Source organism: Borostomias antarcticus, assembly GCF_949987555.1.
Source record: "Borostomias antarcticus genome assembly, chromosome: 16".
Classification (NCBI taxonomy): Eukaryota; Metazoa; Chordata; class Actinopteri; order Stomiiformes; family Stomiidae; genus Borostomias; species Borostomias antarcticus.
The window spans coordinates 20,550,240-20,571,477 of record NC_140249.1 but is presented as its reverse complement, the minus strand read 5'-3'; the positions used below and the strand labels follow the sequence as shown (position 1 = coordinate 20,571,477).

Here is a 21,238-nt window from a genome sequence, read left to right as displayed (position 1 = left end):
GGGTTTCTGATGGGCCTGCTAACACACAAACTTTGAAATAAGATAGTGCAGTCATTTTTTTTGTGGGCACCCAAATTCTGAAAACATGTGATTCAACAAGCCATTTTTGCCAGATTTGCCTGGGCTTCTGACATCAGAAACCCCCCATCTGGAAAAAAAATGGTTAACTAGCCATTCAGAAACTTCCTGTTGTGTTGGCATTCTTTGAACTTCTGGCGGTACGGACAGTGGGGGTGGAGAACAACAGCTCATTTGCATTAAAGCTACAGACAGAAACAGCCTGTCCAGAACAGGACTCAAACATGCAGCTTTGACGTTTGAGATGAATCTGTGAAACTTTAAGATTTTTTTTTTTATTGAACTACATCAGAGCATAAATCCATTCATGGCAGATAATAGCACCTCATACATATAACATATATTGGTATAGTATTCAATAATTTAAGAATGTTCTTGTATATGTAATATATCTTATATATTTCTATATTTTCATGACAGAGGCCCTCAGAACAAAACAATGAAATAATTAAGAGAATGATGGTTTCATCTTAAAATAATGAAACACTAACAGTAAGTGAAAAGAATGGCCAGTTGAAATAGTTGTTTTTATTCCAACTGAGCTGAATGTTAAATGAGCCTTCAAATAACCCTCTTACGGTTTTATGATCAGTCTTAGTTCTTGTGGCTTTGAGCAACTTGGCTAAATGTGGGAACAATTAACAACTTCTGGCACAGGAACTATCTCATTTTGCCAAATGAGCTTATCGCCATTCTAAGTGTGGTTAAACAAATATTTGAAGAATCAGAATTATAACAAAACGGATTAACTTCTATCGTGGCCTGACAAAACTGACAATCAAGTGTACATTTTTGTGGAAAACTCACTTCATGGTTCCATTGCCTGGTCATAGTCAGAACAATAGAAACAGGATGCATTTTGATAACAGACCATACTAGACCTTCAGATAACAGAACAGATAACAGACCATACTACACCTTCAGATAACAGACCATACTACACCTTCAACAAAGAAGCAACAGACTGTGATGGCATTTGTTTCTCCGAGAACATCCAATGCTCAGTTTCTGAGGGTCAATCCAAAGTAGTCCTCCTTCTTCTTAAAGTAGAAGTTTAGTCGGGCAACAGCATACCTATCAGAAGAGAAATGAGAGAGAGCCCATGAAGTATGCAGTGCTAACTGTTCCGCCATCAAGTCACCTTCAGGTTGAATAGAATAGAATAGAATAGTATTTTCTATAGGGAGCAGAACCCAGCATACAGTAGAACACCATGCACTGTGACAGCTGGGACTCATTGCGTGTACACCAGTGCTGGTCTTAACCACTGATTTGAACTGTAACAAGAAAAGACCTGATTCCAATTCTTCATTCTTCATTTAACCTCTGTTCATAATTTTACCATATTACTTCATGCAGAATCTTGTCTTTTCAGTCAAAATAATTTTAGATGATTCAATATCGAGACTCCAAAAATGTATGGTTTTCCCCGTATTGCCTGTTCAGGTTTTTCTGCACTCAAGATTGGTGCCTCCAATATGAAATCAAATTCATGAACACAATGTTGGCATTAAGTACACTTTCAGATCCCCCCCGCCCACACACACAGACACACACCATTATTATTTCATATCCATTATCACAGGCTACATTCTGTAATTGCTGCTTGATACATGCAACATAAGGAAGAAAGCGCTCACATTTTCCCCAATTCTATTCAAACCTTTCTTTGGTAGCTGACTGGAAAGGAAAAAAGCATCTATCTGGTAAATAGGGAGTGATTAGGATGACAGATAAAGGTGGAATCAGGTTGAATGTCAGCACTGAAAGAGGTGATGAATCTAGAATGAGAGAGCCCCAGTATGGGAGGAAAGAGATGAAACAAAAGCTAGAATGCCTTTAGGAAACAGCTGGCTTGACAACAAACAGTGAATAACAGTTCTGAGGGGAAAAAAACACTTGCTTGGTTTGGAGAAGCTTAATGGGGGAGGCAGGAATTTGAGAAACATATTTACATACATCTGGATGTATAATCAGTTATATTCGTTATATGGTCAAGCTCAAAGAACCTGATCAGACTCTGAAAGACACTGAAAGTGTTATGTTATAATAATGTTTCTCATTCTTGGTTTGTTGTTTTTGTAGAACATTGTTGTCTTCACAGAAAATGTCAGATAATAATTTTCAGTTTCATTAAGCTATCAAGTTCACTTTTATGAGACTTTCATAATTTCAAAAGTATTGTACATTTGAAAGCTTTGCCAAAGCCTAGACATGTTGCCAAAGCAAAGACAAAGTGGTTTTGTATGTATGTGAACCATGTTGTTCAACACTTCCATGCATCTGAAATCAGCACATTGCTCTTGGCTATGCTTGTCTTTGAAAAGTTTCAAAAGAAGGGAATATGGAAGGCTATAGGACTTTGTCCATTAAGCACAGTAATTGCTATTGTGAATACTCCTCAATTCAATTGTGTCTTTCTAGTGTACTAGTGCACAGTGCCTATGGGTCTGTTGTGGCTTGTTCTGCCTTCTATCTATCTATCTATCTATCTGTCTGTCTGTCTGTCTGTCTGTCTGTCTGTCTGTCTGTCTGTCTGTCTGTCTGTCTGTCTGCCTGCCTGCCTGCCTGCCTGTCTATCTATCTATCTATCTATCTATCTATCTATCTATCTATCTATCTATCTATCTATCTATCTATCTATCTATCTATCTATCTATCTATCTATCTATCTATCTATCTATCTATCTATCTATCTATCTATCTATCTATCTATCTATCTATCTATCTATCTATCTATCTATCTATCAAATATCAGTGATTAAATCCATGACCCACACAGCAAACTCTGCGGGGCTGCTGTATAGGCTATCCATAAGATTTAGCTTTAAGATTTATGGCTGTTCAAAATACACTTGCCATGACATAGTTGTTGCATCTACCTGGGGTCCTCTAGAATCTTTCTGAAGTTAAATTAATGATTGGAAACCGTTTTGTTTTAATAGTATTTTGAGTAGAAGATCTTGTGTTTTAGTGCACATTGAAAGGCCTTTATTCTGAAATTCCACAGTGAAGTCGTTCTGACTGGAAGTTTTTGAGCAGCTCTGTTTCAACAGTTGAAGAACCAACAATTGATCCAGCCTGTCTTGTCAAATCTGCGTACAAATGACACGATGTTACATAAACCCAAATCCTTTACAGCAGCGGTCCCCAACCACCAGGCCACGGAACGCTACCGGGCCGCGGAAGGATTAGGATTATATTTGTTTAAATAAATAAATCCGCCGTATTAAATTAAGTTATTAAAGTTATCAATCACAGGGAAGGACAGCACAGGAGAGGTCAAAGGCAGAGAATCCTTGCGTGTGTCGCCATTGTGCAAGGTTGGAGTCAGGTTTTGTGTGACAAATAATTACTTCTAAAATGCACAGACCACCATGTTGGGAAAATTATTGAATTCATACAATCATTTCAATATGTCTTTTCACATTGGAGGCAATAAATATGATTATTTTTACTCAACTGTTACATAAGGGATTATAGTTATTGTTGAAGATGACATAAGTCAATTCTTATGTACAATTGGATCATATGACCTCACCCAGATAGCAAGCGGATGTGTAATGATTCTGGGCCATACTGTATATGGGCTGGAACTAAGCCACAAGGGCCAGATCTGGCCTGTATACGGCCCAGATCCGCTTGCTATCTGGGCATTGAGCACATGAGGTGTGGTTCTACCATGGGGGTTCTACCAACCCCATATATCATCTAAATCCTCCAAATTAAAGTTCACTTTAAAAAAAAAAATCTCTTTCTAATATGTTCCACAGCATATTCTAAGTATGGCAGTACTGATGTTTATCGCCTATTTACAATTCTTTCATAGTTATAATGTTACAGTACCTGCAACAATGCACTGTTATTATGCAAAGCAGCCAGATATGCAAACTTTCTACAGGCTGCAACTGATTATCTATAAGGCAACTGTAATCGTTATAACCAAAAAGCATAATTGCTTATCATTTTCATAATCTTCATATTCTAAAAATACATGCTTGAGGGAAAAGCAAGCCTCACAAACAATTATATTCAAACTCACTGTCATTGGAGCAGCCACAAGTTTCGTGCTTAATGTTTTATCATCATCTGCGATGATATTCAGATGTTTCCAATTGAATGAAAAGAGGGTAAAATGAACAATCAAAAGGCAGGTACTGCCTGTACCGTATACTCTTTCACAATGTGCTTTTGTGCACGGTCCCCCCCCAATTTCTGCACTTGAACCATTCCAAACAGTGGGCCTCCTATTCATTTCCTCATAATAATGTCTTTGTCAAATTGGCTTTGGAAGTATGGAATAACCACGGCCTTGCCAGCACGTCCACAAATCTAACCGCTGACTAGCAGACACTTTCAGCACAGGAGGGAAACCAAATAATGAAAGTCAATATCACAACGGTAGGGAGGGCGCGGTGCATTCTCCCCTTGTGGCTCCCTATTGTCACATGCACATATGGCTTTGGTTACGCTTGAGGCCTGGGCGTCGCCTGTCACTTGTTGAGTAGTCAGCAGAGATTTGTCTCAAAGGGGTAACATTGGGAGGAAACAGGCCTGGGGAGACACGCCCCCACAAGCTTCCATGTTGACCCCCCCCCCCACACACACACACACACACACACTCCTTTTTTGAGACTTTAGACTGAGAAGGTGTGTCCTCCTCCTGATGCTTTTCGATGGTGAGAAAGCAAAGATCTAAGTGTCCCCCCCATTAACAATAAGAATAATATGTTAGAATGTGGAGTCACCTTACACCACTTAGAGGCATCCATGTTCTCCAGAGCTGAAGGATATCTTTATGGGGGGGCGATACCCTGTCAAAAACTAGCCCTGGCACGCTCAAGTCATTGTTGCGCTCCACAGTATTACTGGTCAACCGTGTATTTAAAAGAAGGGTAACCTGGCCCTTGCATATGCACTTTAGGACAACTTCAGCCTGGAGCTTAGTGGGGCAGACAGCTAAGAGGCACATGTGGCAAAGCCAGGGATGAGAGGTACTCCGGGAGGACCTGGAACAATGTAGCCTCTGTTCCCCTCCACACCCGCTGGATCCCATTTCCTCAAGGTTCAGATATAAATGTGGTGAGGCCCTGTCGCTGATCCACGGACCGGGCAAAAAAGCCACACAGAGGGGAGGGTGCCGTGTGTCAATAGTGATTAGTATCACCATCACCGCTAGGTCTGGGCTAGGGGGCTGGCCAGGGGAAGGGAGGAGGGAGAGAGGAAGGTAGAGGAACATTTTGAGGAGCCATGAGAACTTCACTGTCTGGGAATGTCCGAGAGAAGTCTTTTTAGATTCGCTATCAGTTTCTAAACCCCTCAAAGTAAAGGTAGCTGACTTTGGAGTAACCTGCTGTAACTTACCAGGTGCTTTGTTCAATGTTGAGTCTGTTTTTTTAGTAGTGACGACCCATGCAGGGTTTGAGACAAAATCGGACGTTTGTGTAGGCTCTGAATTGATATTTCCCTTTGTATCTGTATTAATCAAAGACATGGGGCAGTAGGATCTAACTCTAGCACAGGTCACTCACTTTCGGAAGTCAAAGTTAATGGAGGAGTATCGGGCCTGTAGGATAGCCCAGAGACCCCAGAGAAAGTTGGAAGCCTGGGAAGATAGAGAGAGAAAGAGATTCACGTTAGTTTTCAAAAGCAGAGGGTGTTGAAGATTTAATGTTTCAGATGTGTCATGTGTCTTCAAATATGTTCGCTTAACCTCTACTGTACATACTTATATATATGTACTATTATATATATATATATGTCTAATTATATATATATTTATATATATTAGTACTAATAGTAGTATAAGTACTGACATAACAATATACTGTAGACTACTTCAATAGACAGTTGTACCCTGTTAATAATATTTCTTCAATCAATCAATCAAAGCTTTATTTATATAGCGCATTTCATACCCAGAGGCAACACAATGCGCTTTACAGAGAACAAGGGAGGTGGGCATACGACCCACTCTCTACATATTCCAGATTCTTTGATGCCTTAAAAACACTAAATCTTGTCCCGTTTAGAGGAATTGAAAAGCCTATCGATTACCCACTGAGAATAACAGTGGAATGATTCTGTTGGAGATATTGAATCTCAGAGAAATGTGACTCTTAGAAATGTTTCAGATGTGTCTTCAAAGATGTCCGCTTAACCTCTACTGTACACCCTTTATGTACTGACATAACAATATAGACTACTTCAATAGACAGTTGTACCCTTTTCATAATATTTCTTTGATGCCTTATATTTAAAAACACCAAATCTTGTCACGTTCAGAGGAATTGAAAAGCCTATTGATTTCCCACTGAGAATAACAGTGGAATGATTCTGTTGGAGATATTGAATCTCAGAGAAATGCACTCTTAGAAATGCTTAATTGCATTGAAAGCAGGGGTTCCTGGTTATTGTCCTGAATGCCAGCAGCTGTTTTGCCTATGACAATGCTTCATTTAACTATAGTTCAGTTACTGTACAATGTGTTGAGGACCAGCAACAAGTATTTACCTCAACAGTTATGTTGAGGATTACATGTACCAGCAACAGGTATTCTCTCAACAATAATGTCAGTAATCTATTTCCCTCACTTAAAAACTTGAGAGTAAGGATCACAGTTCACAGTTAATAATACCACATGTCAGTTACATATAGTGTAGCCATAATGACAAAGATCCCAACTGAATTGTTCTCTAATGGAATTGCTCCCTTAGGATCATGGTGACTTCCACGCCTTCGTACATTTCTCTTGTTATCCGGCCTGATTGTAAATCTCCATGGTAAGACCACTAATAGCCTAATGAGTTCCAGACAGACCTCTGTTCTGTGGCCCAATGATATAATCACATTTTTATTTGATAATCAAATAAAGGGTGGAATGATACACTGGAACAGTGTGTGGTTTCCCCTTTGGTTTTTTTCCTGGCACGTTCTGGTCTGTAATCTCTCTTTCTTTCTCTGCTTGTAGAAGGAGACTGAGTGCAGTTCTATTATGATTAATAACTCCCCTTCCATTAAGATGCCATTAGCCTAACGCTAAACAGAGACTGCCAATGACAGGGAGTCATTCAGAAAACCAGCCGTGATGCATGCTGGGAGATACTGGTGACATCACAGAGTTACAGTATTTGGGCCTCGCTTCTGGTAGGGCTTCCCTGGGGGGGGCTGAAGAGGAGTCGTAGAGACCCCAGTGGGCCTTGGCTCACTCTTCCTCGGCTTAAGATTAGGGAGAGGAGCAGTAGTGCTCCCGCAAACATTGGCAGCCAGCCATTGTTCTGCTGTACATAGTGGGGACTACTTATTTCAAGGTTCCTGGAGAGTGTCACAACAAACTCTGTAGTTCAAATAGCACATCCGTTGTTGTCCTTGTTGTAAATGAGGAACTTAATGGACGAATGATGGCTCCTCCCTTTAAGGGGTCTCAAATGAACCATCGGTTCTCCCAAAACTCTGACAATGCAAACATCCTGCCAAGTAATTTAGTTGAATAATGTGGTAAATATTGAGATTTTTAGTCCAATCCTGAAATCGGATGTAAATGAAGCTCTGCCAAACATTTCTCTTGTGATTGTTTTGATAAACAAGCCCATCCCCCAATTCAAAGCCAGACTTGTAAATCACTTGGATTGGAAACTAGACTCACCCCGTTAAGTGTCAGTAAGTGACTTATCCCACTTACTAGAGTCAGAGTTCTCAGTTTGTCATAGAAGTCTGATTCTAATCAACAAGATATTATCGCTATCCTACTCCATTCCAAGACATGTGTTTTTTCTTCTTTTCTTTCTCCATCTCCATTTTGGCTGAGGTGCACTTATTTTAAAAGTAAAGTGCTTTCTCATCATTTCTGGGCTATTTTGAGCAGACATCCACACCACTCAAAATTGCAAAGACAATTCTGCATATTGTGTTGAGTTATGAAAGCACAGTCTGACTAGTCCAGCAGCACTTGAGCCTCTGAAGAATGAAAATTGTGGTTGAAAGAAACATAATTTTGGCTGCTGTCTTTTATTTTTTCTCTCATTGGTTTTTAATCAACCCAGATGGAGTCTTTCAAAAAGCATATACGTGTAGGTCAGTCATTGAGTGGGTGGGATTTTGGTTTAGATTTCTTAGGACAAGGAGTAGTAAATTGTTGAAATGTGATGTGTTAAGTGTTGGAACCCTGCAAGTCTTGAAACAGAACAAAACCCACTGTGCACAAGCAACTTACACTATTTCATCTTTGGAACCAGTCTACACATCGTATTATCAAATAGTACAACATACAGCACCCTCAACTTATGTTGCTTTACTTCCTTACTTTTGAGGTATTTTGGTATTGTTTTAGACCCTACCAATGAGAACTTGCTGACTTGAATGTAGAGCTCTGTGACTTCTTGTTCTGTAACGAGGACCTCCTGTCCTGTGCTGCGTTTGTAGCTCTCCAGGTAAGTTGTCAGCCAGCCCCTCTGTAGCTCACAGCTGGGGTAGAGGCTAGAGTCAACATCATTGACACCTTTGATGACCAGAGAAAAAAAATTGCAAAAACATATGCACAAACAAATGAAGCTCTTTCGTATACATCACTGTCAGTTCAATAATAGGGTCAGAGTAGGCCCAAACGAGTATGTTTATGGTGATCGAGGATGGACTTACCAGCAAATTCATTGAAATGATTCCCAATGTCAAAAGCCTGATAGTTATAATCTGCATACTCATAGTCAATGAATCTCACCATGCCTGAAAGAAGAGAGAAAGCAGAGGTTTTTACATGCTCAGTGACATCACATAATAATCTTGAACTTATAACTAACTTTTTTTCTAAAGGAAACTGTTCTTTTAATTCATGTTTTAACTCTCAATTTAAGCTTCACTGTTGAATTATAAAGAGTCCTTATGAATATAGTCATTATAATTGTGTGCCATTAATTTTTTTATTACATAACCTTTCTCAATGTCCAAGGACAAAGTAAATTGTGAAGGTAATGACAAGATAAGATATGATAAAAGCAATACAGTAATTCACTATAAGAGTAGCAATATCAGTTCATTCCTTTGGGATGGGAAATTTGATCAAGTATAGCGTTTGGCAAATGTACAGTTCCAAATGACTACCTAGAATAGCCTACTTTTGACTGTCATTTCAGCTCACATATGGGAAGAGAGGCTCATTACCGAGTCTAAAACATGGTGATCATGAGTTTTGAACACTAGTGGCCTCGGATTGACAATACATACATTTCAACCCCATCAACTATCCGGATGACAATGTCAGTCTTGCCCCCAAATGTCCTGACAAACAGGTGGTTTCATGTCTTGATTCAGGAAGCGGTCACCTACCCTCTTTGTGGTTGTAGATGATATTTTTAGTCAGAAGATCGTTGTGACAGAGGACAGTGGGTGAGTCGATGTCAGAGAGGTGTCTTTTGAGAGCCTCCATTTCACCTGCGAGTGTTTCGATGCTGGGGATGGCTTGCAAGATTGTGGAACTGAGAAAGACAAGAAGGTACAATAGCCTACGATTATTGTTGCTCATGGCATTGTAGCTAATTCCAAACATTAATTTTGACCAATATCACTCTTTCTCTCTCGAAGTATTTTCAGGGTGTTAACATTTCAGAATGATTCTGCGAGTATTTTCACGCATCAAATTGGCAAAGCTGTTAGTAAACCCCGTCTTCCTGAAACACTAGCCTTATACTGTAGGCTACATGTCTGTGACATTCTTTTGCATGCACCCTTTTGCTGCACAGTCTGCCACCTTGACATGGGACAAAGTGCCAATGAGGCATAAAAAATGCCTCAAATGTCTCAAAATGCGTTCAGATCGATCAGATAGTTCGTGTCTGTCTATGTCTAACCACCCCAGATAAAGCTTTACAACCAAAATTTGTTTAGGACATTAAAAGAGCAGTTTAAACTACCGAGGCTGCAGGCATGCATGCCTTCACAATGTCATGTTTTGCTTTGACCCCATCTATCAAAGGCAATCTTACGTCCTCCGACATATGCCAGTAAAGAACATGTGAGATGCGCATTGTGTTAACTAATGGAAATAAAACGAGACAGTAATTTAAACACTGTTACACCTCTTTATGCAAGAGAACAAACCCTGCGGCGGTATTACAGGTGTCAAGATAACTTAGTCCGGACTGTTAGGACATAGGCCTACTTTATGCTACAATAAAAGTTCGGATCCTTCTCCACTCCATTCATTCTGATGAAATAGGTGCGCGTTTTTCAGTTGTCATGTCAAAGGCATCAACCCTTATTCAAACAAAACCATTGTGTATAGGCCTATCTTGAATAAAATTCTTCCTGGGAAGCGCGTTGCATGTCTGGCATAAGTGTTGTGACCCGTATTGTTATTAAACGTGGTTTAGGGCTACACATGTATTACAAATGGGTTTGAAAGTGCATTGACTGGTTGATGTACATGAGCCACCTCCTCTGTCACCATGAATGTGCCACATCGATATTTTGCTACCTAGGAAAATAACAAAAATGTAGGCTATGTAAATCCAAAAAAACATACGAAACCTCTCAAATTGCCATAGACATGCTGGAATGCTTCGCTCTGCCATCATAACTTTTCTTCTTCTTTCTCTCCTCATCTCTGCATTTCGAGACGAGTAGGATACGCTCGCCTCCTGCTCCTCTCCCAGTCAAGTTTCTAATCCAGGGAGGCAATTAGTGGAATTTCCTCCTCTGGCTGCTCATTATCATTGCGCCTTATTTACATATGATTCCCCGCGCCAGCAGAGCCTCACTGATTTCGGCTGTATTGTGTGATTTGTACGGAGCGTCAATGGGGGACGTAGCAGGGGGGCTTTGGAGATGCGGAGGTGACTAGTACAGCCCCGCAGCTGCCTGGCGCTCTCCCTCTTTCTCAGCCCAGCAGGGGATTGTACCACTGAAGACCTATTCTGCAGGTGCAGCCTCTTCCTGCCTTCCATTTCCTCTGAAGACACCACTCACTCACAAGTACGAGAGCGCATGCACTCCTCATGTACAAAAGGCTCTCTAATGCTTTTACACGTGCGTGGGTTCTCTCTCTCTCTTTCCTGTGTGATACATGTGCGAGCATACGCAGGCCACAGATGGAAGTCAGCACGTGCATGTGTTATTATTTCTATCGCATTTAATTAGAAACATCAACCAGACGTTCTCTACCTACTTATCTTTGATCTATGTATGCTAAGATAGTATCCATTGAAAATGTCCCACCAAGCAGTGCTTGTCCCTATGCCGAACTGATTCCTTGGTTGTCTCTGTCTTCTCTACGATCATTTTCAATTGAACTTTACTGCGCGACTGTGATCTGAGTTATTCTGTCTCTCAAATGTTGCACAATATAGCCCCATCTATTGGGCTTCTAAATGTGGTGCAAGCCAATGGCGAAATCTCAGGGATTAGGACTGTACACATCTTTTTGTTTGTTCCAAACATGCAATTTCCAACAATTAAGCTGTTTAACAGGGAAAAAAACTAGGCAGTATTATTTATTTGTTTGTGCTCATACCGTCATTATCACACTGGATCAATGTCATGTCACTTGCAAGTCAAGGAAACACTGTGAGTTATGTTACAGCGAATGATGTCTGTGTTCTGTCACAGTAATGTTACCCAAAGACCACAGTGCCTCAGACACACTGGCTCTGTCTCAGATATGGCTTTTGTCTCTAAAATAATGGAGGAAGCAAATTCCCTCTTATCATGAAGTCCCCCCTCTCCCACAAGTTCTTTTCCACAAAATGGATGACCTAGACCGCAGCTAATTGCTTTGCCCTCTTGCTGAAACACGAAGAACAAACTTTGGTCGTTTTGATATGCCTTGGATCTGAGGAGCTAAAGCAGACCCAACTGGGGTTTGCTTTGACCTCCGACCTCCTCGCAGCAAACATAAACAAGCCCGAATAGTCAACTGATAAGGGAAAGAGGGTTCCAAGAAATCCAGCTAGTGTCTGTTTCTTTGTAGTGCCTGGTAGTCCCCTCTCACCTCTCACCCCGTGACCTTCCCTCTGATAGCACAATGTCATTACCACAGACCACCACCTCTCCGATGGGCCTATGACAGCACTCGATTCCAGCGTCTCTGCGTGGCAGGAGAGAGTGAGAGTTGCTAAAGTCAGCTTACTGTCTGCAAAGACTGTCAACATAGCTCTATGCTTATGACTTATGCTTTATGACTCAACAATAAAGAGAGAATGGTGAGATAAGGGTTAACAATGAGAATGTGTTAGTTTAACCAACATATACATAAACAGCAATTTGGTAAATAGGTGGGAATCAGACACTACTGTACCTACATAGCTATCTACCTACAGTACTAGTAGTTACTACAAAAACTTCAGTTAGGCCTTTTGTGAATAATGAATGTCAATACGTATAACAAAATGGAGGTATTGTTTTCTGAGCTCACCTCTGCTCCTCCAACCCTTCACTGTTGGTGTTCTGGATGAGCTGTAGGAACTGAGACATCTTCTTCCACAAAACAGGCTCAACTGGAGACTCCCATTTGGGCTTGATAGAATGGATTCTTCCCATTTCTGTTGCAATCAATCTAAGGGAGAGAATGAAAAATCATGTGACCAAAGATGAATCGCAGCTAAGATGTTTCAAAATAAACCTAATTTGGGAGAACACAAGTAATTGCTATCTTCAATTTAGACGTTTTATATCATTATTCTTTTCAAAATGGCCCCCATCTAATTTACGACCATTTGACCTGTGAAGTGGCTTTCTTGCAGAGTCTCTGACATTGAACCTTTCCCCCAAAGGCATCCATAGGCTTTAGACAGTACAAGGTGATAGATGAAGAGAACGGCCCTGACGTTTGTCATGTGCTGTCTGTGGTCCATCCAACTACACAACTGGGCTCAGGAAATTAGAACCTTATTGTGAGAATGACGAGGAGGACACAATCTAGATGTGATTTAGTCTTTGAAAAACAACATGCCCCCTCTTCAACAACCAATTGAACAATCCCTGCATGCGTGCACACATGAACATACACACATGTCCGAGCACACACACACACACACACACACACACACACACACACACACACACACACACACACACACACACACACACACACACACACACACAACATGACCCTAAAGAAGAATGATCATCTGGGAGCCTTTTAGAGATGGGTTGTTTGTGGCCAACTCTTTGACCATGGTGTCTGTCTGTCCACTAACCAGTCACACACACAGTACTCCCATGGCCCGAAGACTGAAATTAATGACCCTCAACTCTTTTTTTGCGTGGCTGGAAGCCAGCGCACCATAGATAGCATTTGTCCGGTTGTCACTCCCTCCCTCCTTACCTCCCACCGTCGTGTTGTTGACCTGCAGTTCTATGTTGCCACCACAAGAGGCAGTGGCAGCACACCAAAATAAATACACTATGACACCACACTCTTTCTAGATCCTCGATCCTTTTTTTTTTCGTCACTAGATGTTATAGAAGTTATGTAAAAATGTGGTTACCTGGTGGTGCTATGTCAGTTATGGAATTTATGTGCAGTAATTGAACATTTGAAATACTCCTGTTTTGAAATTATACCTACAGTATAGGTGTCTCAGTAATTACCCATTATATATTAGGCTATACCTTGCATGTATTTACCAGATAAATGTTTAGTAATTGGGGGACTATGAAAGGAAGGGTTACCCAAAAAATGTTCAGAGTAAGTTAATTTAGCAATAGAAATTCATAAGCCTAGGGCCAATGGGCCTAGGATATAGACAATTAACTACCGGTGGAATGGTGGTGGAGCATTGAGCCATAGCGTCCTAATGGTGTCCAACTTCAATGACCCCTACCAGTTACCACGTCTTGTTATTCCAGCATTTCTGCCTATGTTGTCAAATTACAGCCCGTAACTTTGTTCTACCCCTGTGTCTTAAACATACTGTATTTTTTAGCCCGTTCGTTTGTAAACAAGTCTCATACTGCCATCTAGCGGTAGGAAATCACTTATTGACACATATTCTCATTGATATTTTAACAGTAGTGTTAGAGTTAACAGTAATGTAAGGGTCAACAGTAGTGTTAATTAACATACATTAGTGTAAGGGTTAACAGTAGTACATTACATTACATTACATTACAGTCATTTAGCAGACGCTTTTATCCAAAGCGACTAACAATAATTGCATTTAACGTAGGAAGAGCCAATGTACTACATCTTGCCAGAACTCACAAGTGCATCTTCTCTCTAAAACAAGTGACTAAGAGCATAATCTAGTGCTGAAGGCAAAGTGCAAGAATAGCAATCTAAAGTACAGTGCAATATAATATAATACAATAAAATACAATAAGTGCTTAGGCGGGAGGATTGTTGTAGTACTTCTTGAAGAGATTTGAGCCTGCGACGAAAGATGGGCAGCGACTCTGCTGTCCTGACATCAGTGGGTAGTTCATTCCACCACTGCGGGGCCAGTGTTGTAGTAGTAGTAGTGTTACAGTTAATAGTAGTAAAGGTTAACAGTAGTATTGTGCCTCAATTCCACTAAGTCTGTTTGCGTGGTGTTCCGAATGCGGTCAGGTTTTATTCCGTCCTCCAAACGGCTTCAACTCCCACCAGTTACATTTCAAGAGCGAGTATTTTGTTTGGTATCTTGACAGGCCATCGGGGAGTGGGGCCTAACTACATATTTCTTCTTCTACTACTACTACTACTACTACTACTACTACTACTACTACAATCGTGTACGGTGTTAGAATTACATCTAATCTGTATCATTTTATCTGAAGGTAGGCATATCAATGCTACTACGACAGTAATTATTAAAGGGCGTCTTTTGAGAGTCTGCTCTTGTGCCCCAATTCAAATCCCAACTGCCCCTCTGAACATTCCATCAATCATTTGCATGGAAAAGCATGACCAGCTTCAGACAGCTTTATCTAAAAAAATAGACTGAACAGTTTGACATATAATATGTCCAAGTTAGAAAAAGGGTATGAATTTAAAATTAGTATTAAGTAGAATGTCAAAGGGATGATGCGTTAAGCAATTGGACCTCACATCCTGTTTATGTGGCATTGCATTGACCTTGAGCTGCGGCTTGGTCGGGACGCAGCATCACAGTCTCCACGATGTCCATGAAGGGCGGTGGAGAACAGTGAAACTGAATGGAATAACCTGTGGTCAGAACATGCTGTAGCCAACTGTCCAGGAGACATCTCTCCTGCCAGACTGAGAAGCGGTCCAACAGAGCCAATGCTGGAGACCGTGGCACATGATGTGGAAGAACTGGCCATAAATCATTTTGGCCATGATCACCACTGGACAACGGATGAGCTCCGGTGTCTTGGCCCAAGGCAGGCCCGCCCTTGAAAGGGACATGAGGAATCCCCATAGGATTTCTTGTACTGTGCCTCTGTGCAAGGGTGAATGGCATTCTGGCCAGGAACCACTTCATTCATAAGAAGAGGAAGTGACTTCACCACATCCGCATCACAGGCAACCTTCCGCAATTTTGTCCATTCAGACAAAACGGTGGTGCCACGAGACAAATGCAGATGCCTGACATCACGCATCATGGGAACAGGAAATCTTGTCACCTCATTTGCATATCCAGTCGAGGCTGGCAAGACAGCCACTGCTGACAGCACTGACGAAACAAAACAGAGACCAGAGACTAAATTCTCCATAGCTGGAAAACCCGCATGTACATTGTCATGGACATGGAGGCTACGTTGCTTCGTGAACAAGCTGACTCATATACCCGTGAGAGATAGTGAGAACACCGCCATTCATAACAGACTCACCATTCAATGGTGGTTGAGCACTGACGTCATACACAACAGAGGACCGGAGCCTTGCCCGCTCATTTGCATAGCTAGCTGAGGCTGGCCAAGCTATAGTCTCCCTTCATCTTTCGCACTGTCAATCCCCAGCAAAACAGGAGGATGTTATTTGAACTTTTAATGGTTCATAGAGCCAGGACTAAGGCCTTGTCTGAGACCCTGGTAACTTTGACCCAACAACCCAGAGATTACTCTCTTTGACCGTAAGGCATGCGGTCGATCTACCTGACAGACAGACAGGGAAGGATGCTGCCACTTGAGAAGCACTGAGCTAGACCCCATTGGTAGCTGTACCAAAGGTTGTGAAGTGTTCAAACGGGGCAGAAGTGAACAGCTGGATCCCATTGAATACAGACTGGCGATTGTTACGTCTGCTGCGATAGCAGGGGAAGACACTGCAGCTCGAACTGGAGGCTTCAAAGTATACAGATGGGGCAGGAGCGACCAGCTGGACCCCATCGTACTAAGAACCATACACCCCCTCCCCCTTTTCTCTGTGCAAAGGAGCTACAACACAGTTCTGCCGTTTGCTAGCTAGACTAAACACAACACGAGATGACACTTTCTTTACACAGACCGGTTAGCGAAACCCACAGATGGCGTTGTTGAACAATAGAGGTGGCCATAGTCCCACCGAGGCAGGCAGTGGAGGCTCTCACGAGCTGGGCAACGGCCCCAGCGGCTTTGGCAACCTCCACTCGCTGCTCTGATGAGGCGGCGCCCAGACCCTTCACCAGATGGCCGGTGTAGATGGCAAGCATAGCCATGGATGAGCTGGCAGCGACAGCCTGGGCCGCCAGCGCATAGCCCAAACCCCAAGGGACAGAGTGGTCTTGTCCTTGGGGTCGGGCATGGAGGGCTTCCTAGCTGAACCCCGGGCGGAGGAGCCAAGCTTGAGGATGGCGGCGATGTCGGGTTCCAGCGGCGTGGAGCCAGTTGTCATTGCTTCATTCCAACTGACGACTTTGGTAGCTCTCGCGAAGGGAGCTCTCAGGGAAGCAGGTTGGCCCCATCCCGACTCCACAAACGTCTCAGGTCAGGCAAAGCCAGGAGGAGCTCCAGAGGGGCAGCCCTGTCATAGCCACAACCTCTGGGAGGGGAACGGCGAGATGGTTAGCGGCGCTTTCCAGTAGCTTCGGGAGATCGCGGTTGAAGGACCTGGGCCCAGGATCACCGGAGAAAGAGCCGCTCGCATCAGAGCTTCGGAGGCCGAGTCACTGTCGGCCTCAGAACCTCCGTCTTCTTCTTCGTCAGATGGAGGAAGGAACATCATGGCCGCCAGCTGCTGGGGTGGAACGCCAATATCCTCTCCCTCGTCTGAGCCACCCTCCGTGGGTGCAGGGTCACCCTCCCCTGGCGGGGGCAGTGGCAGTCGGTCAAAGAAGTGAGCCCGGCGAAGCCTCTCCCGAGGCTCCAGTTGAGTGCAGGTCTGGCAGTCAGGAGACGGCACCAGACCTGCCCTGGCGTGCTGCGGCCCCATGCAGCGGATGCAGAGTGGATGTCCCACATCGCTGTTGTGGCCGCCTCAACCGCAGAATCTCTCAGGCAGACTAGGCAGCGCCAGCCGGGGCACCCCTACAGACGCCGCCAGCTCCATGTGAGTCACTGGCTAGTCATCTTCTTCCTTCTTCTCAGTCATACATGAGCTGAAAGTTTATAGGTTCAGTTGTGTGGGCTCGGCACACTTTTATAGTGATGCACCTGTTCTAATTGGTCGCAGGTGTGTGTATGTTTTTTTTTTCTTCAGTCAATGTAGCTAGCGAAAATTGGTTAAGTCAATAAGGAGCTTGCCCTGTCGGGCGGAGAACATATGTTTCATAAGCATACGTTTTGCAAGCTAGCCCAAGGTCAATTATCATGCTATGAACATGGGAATATGTAAAAAACAATTGAGCAGATATACCTTTCTGTGTACATAATGACTTCCTGATTTTGTGTGTGTGTGTAGGTGGGGGTTACAGGGTCATTTCAGACACAGACCTGTAGATGACTGGCTGCCTGAGCAGAGTGTCGTCCAGCACGTTCCCTCTCAAGAACTCATAGCAGATGCCATTCTGGAAGCTGCAGTAGATCTCAGGGCCACAGTTGTGGGTGTGAAGTATCTTGAACATATCCACCTCTCTGTGGCGGTCCACATAGAGCTCTGTCATCCTGCCGTACACACGCACCAACACCGCCCCGGGCTCCTGGAGAGACCCCACGAAACAGCCCATCAGCTGGTTGGTGATGCCTTCTGTAAACACCTGAACACAAGGCACAACAGGGTAAAGACTAAAAGACTTGATACTGAGTGGCCTTGCTACAAACTGGAGGATGGTTGATGATTGCAATGTAAAACCTTTCAATGTAAAAGCTTTTCTCATCTTGGAGACCATATTTGAGTGAATCATTGGATCCTAAAAGTCCATCAAATGCCTTGCAACTCTTTTTACATAATTGCTGTACTCTATAAAACTATAATATCTTTGTAGTTTATGACAGCCAACAATATTCTAGAGATTACAAAGTTAACAAGAAAGTAATCAACAGAAACATAAAAGACATGTTAGCCATGCTGTATATTCGCAAAAGCATTAATATTTGTAATTTCTAAACTATTGTGAGGCATCAGAAACAGCGTCTGTAACTAAAGTTCTGAACCTGATCACTAAAAGGCTGTATATGAATCTTACTTTGATAGTGAACGGTAATATAGAAGTGATATCAAGCAGTAAAAAACCCTCCACAAACAGCTCCAGTCTGTGAGTGGATTACAGTAGTTATTTTTGCTTAGAAGGACAATTTGTCTTATCGTACATCATTCACTGACTGCTCAGCACTCTCTCATTCACTCCACCTGTCCCCACAGCCTTATGTCTAACCCTGTTGGACTGCATGGAACAATGTTTCATCAATAGTGGGAGAGAACAAACATGGTCGCCTTGACATTGGATGAAATATTCATACCGCTGGAATGAAAGCCACTTGCACAAATACTGTACACCACAGCCAACACCACATATTGTGATGAAACGTCTTTGTCATACTTTTAACATTTACTTGTGTTCCTCACAAAATTCTGAGCACTAGCTTACGAGCAATTTGGTTCTTTTTCTATTGAAAGGTGATAATGTGACGGGATTGGCTGAGGATGTCAGCTCAAATACAGAACCTGGTTCCTCTGAACTAATGTTAAATGCCTGTGATGTAGAAAAGTAAAGGACCCCTTGTGTCATTACTGAATTACTAAAGAAAGAGATTCAATCAAAACATCTCCATTGTGTTCGAAGTTCAGGGACATGCATAATTTGCAAAGCATAGAGTTGCATTCTTCAAATTGAAAATACAGAAGGCTTTCTCTATCTTAATTAACTTGTTTGAACAACTAGCAGTAGTCCGTCTGTGTTCTGGGGAGACTCAGCATCTGGTTCAAGGCAAATTTTTGTATTTAAATAGGAAACAATTTGATTAAAATGTATCTTTCTCATGATCAGCTAGACCACCAGCTAGTTCTTTCAATAGCTATTGTACCAATCATTAAACACCTTTACACAGTACAATGTTGAAAAATGTTTGTGCAAACCTAACATCAATGCATCTGAAATACCCTTGCATTCCTTTTGCCCATCGTTGTTTAGTAATTACCTCCCATTGTATACCAACTGGTTTGCATTCCAGCAGTATTGTACAAGCTTGGGAGAAATGCCTGTCTTCTTTTTTGTTCCTCACAGTATGTAGAGACACACGTTGCACATAGTCTCCCCAAACTCTCTTCAACGACATCTGAGGAGAATGGAGTGCACAGTAGTGCACTGGCTAAGCCACTCAGCCAAAAGGCTACTGTGGAACTGCTGTGATGGACAATGAACAGAAAAGATCTTACTGCACCGTTTGAGCAGAGTCACTACAAACATTATAGACACAATGTCTTATTTGAAGGAGCTGTTTGGAGTAGCAGGATCTCTAGGGGTTAGCATTTGATACTCTGTGTACTTAAACTAGACCATAGATCGGGAGGTCACCGCGTGGCTCTACTGCAACCCAGACAAACATAAATCCCATTTCTTCCAGAGATTGTCCAATTGTTTGCACACTGTACTGGGGATTGAGTTATTTCCCTCAAACAATCTCTGCTAAGTGAGGATGTTCTGTTAATGCAATTTCTCTAGGTTCAACCATGTTCAACCTTCAGATCTTATCTCAAAGTATCGTGTTTTTTTTTTATTGTTTAAAAAACAACAACATTTTAACACTTATTAATAACATGTATACATAAGTGAAACCACAAACACGCAGAGCAGTGCAGTTCAGTTCAGCCTATTCTTGCATGGTAAATGGATGTCTCTATACTCATCACTGTATTAATCCTAAAATATTGTAATCCCTAGGTGTTACTGCTGGTGCTGCTGGTCCTACAGTATGTGGACACTGTATTAACTAGGCCTCTCCCTATACAAAACCAGAGTTTAAAAAAACAACAATTACCACACGCTACAGTAAGAGTAATCCATATGCCCTCAGAACCATTCACTTGCCTTCATCTGGATGTCCTCCGGCTTCCAGTGAGGCCTGAGTATCTGAAGGAGCTGCAGGACACCACTGCGAGGCTCCTGCTCATCTACGAGCACGTCCAGATTGAGGAGCTGGTCTTCTGGGCTCTTGGAGCCAACATCCATGGTCCCTCAAGTGTCAGAGGTTTCAGGGCTGAGACTCTTACACCAAATCGCAAGTTGAGTGTTTTTCAGACTACTACAAGTTGAGTGAACCTGATTCAACTTGAGTTGAAGGATATTCCTCGTCAGACAACAATCATCATGGTTTGTGTGCTGGAGATACAGACCCAGTGGACTAATCAGTCCAAGTGAAGTGGAAGTCAGACTGATTTTAAGTCCTACTCAGTTCCAGTGGTGTGATAGAATGAATTGAACATCCAGATGTGCCAAGAACAGTATTGTTTAGTGGTGCTCACACCCAGCTGTGCCCTAATATTGTCACCGTGTCAACTACTCGTCCGGCTATGTGTCCAGTGACTCAGCATGCCAGCTGGCTTATCAAGGGTCAATGTTCCTCTGGGCATCCTCACCACTTGTGTTGAGCTGATTTTAGGGAGGGGAAGGGGGTGGGGTTACACATTAACTACCTGCGTTTGTAAACCTAGTAGACCAAAGGCATTGCCTGAACATGTGCATAAACAAGATACTTTGCTGATAACACATGTACCAAAGGCTTGAATTGCTCATTGACAACTTCAGAAGGCTCACTGCCCTGCATGAATCTTGAAAACAAGACACTAACCATTTTACCACTGTCTAAACAAAATGGTCTCAAGCTTTTGCATGTTGGGAGAAGATTACAGTATAATACGGTATATATTACA

General features: G+C 42.4%; 1 protein-coding gene across 2 annotated transcripts; it reads right to left on the bottom strand.

Moving 5' to 3' along the window:
• Positions 1-314: 314 nt before the first annotated feature.
• On the bottom strand, positions 315-20,896 carry LOC311319213 (ethanolamine kinase 1). Of its 2 annotated transcripts, XM_084450698.1 has the most exons (9): positions 20,397-20,895; positions 17,863-18,125; positions 12,482-12,622; positions 12,059-12,154; positions 9,400-9,548; positions 8,716-8,799; positions 8,415-8,575; positions 5,610-5,683; positions 326-1,152 (listed from the first exon to the last, which is right to left on the bottom strand). In XM_084450698.1, exons 1-9 carry the CDS (start codon positions 20,535-20,537, stop codon positions 1,080-1,082), a joined length of 1,182 nt encoding a protein of 393 aa, XP_084306824.1. In that variant the 5' UTR covers positions 20,538-20,895; the 3' UTR covers positions 326-1,079. The 2 variants fall into 2 exon arrangements, with proteins under 2 accessions (XP_084306825.1, XP_084306824.1); XM_084450699.1 differs by lacking the exon at positions 12,059-12,154 and having other exon boundaries at positions 315-1,152; positions 20,397-20,896.
• Positions 20,897-21,238: the final 342 nt, after the last annotated feature.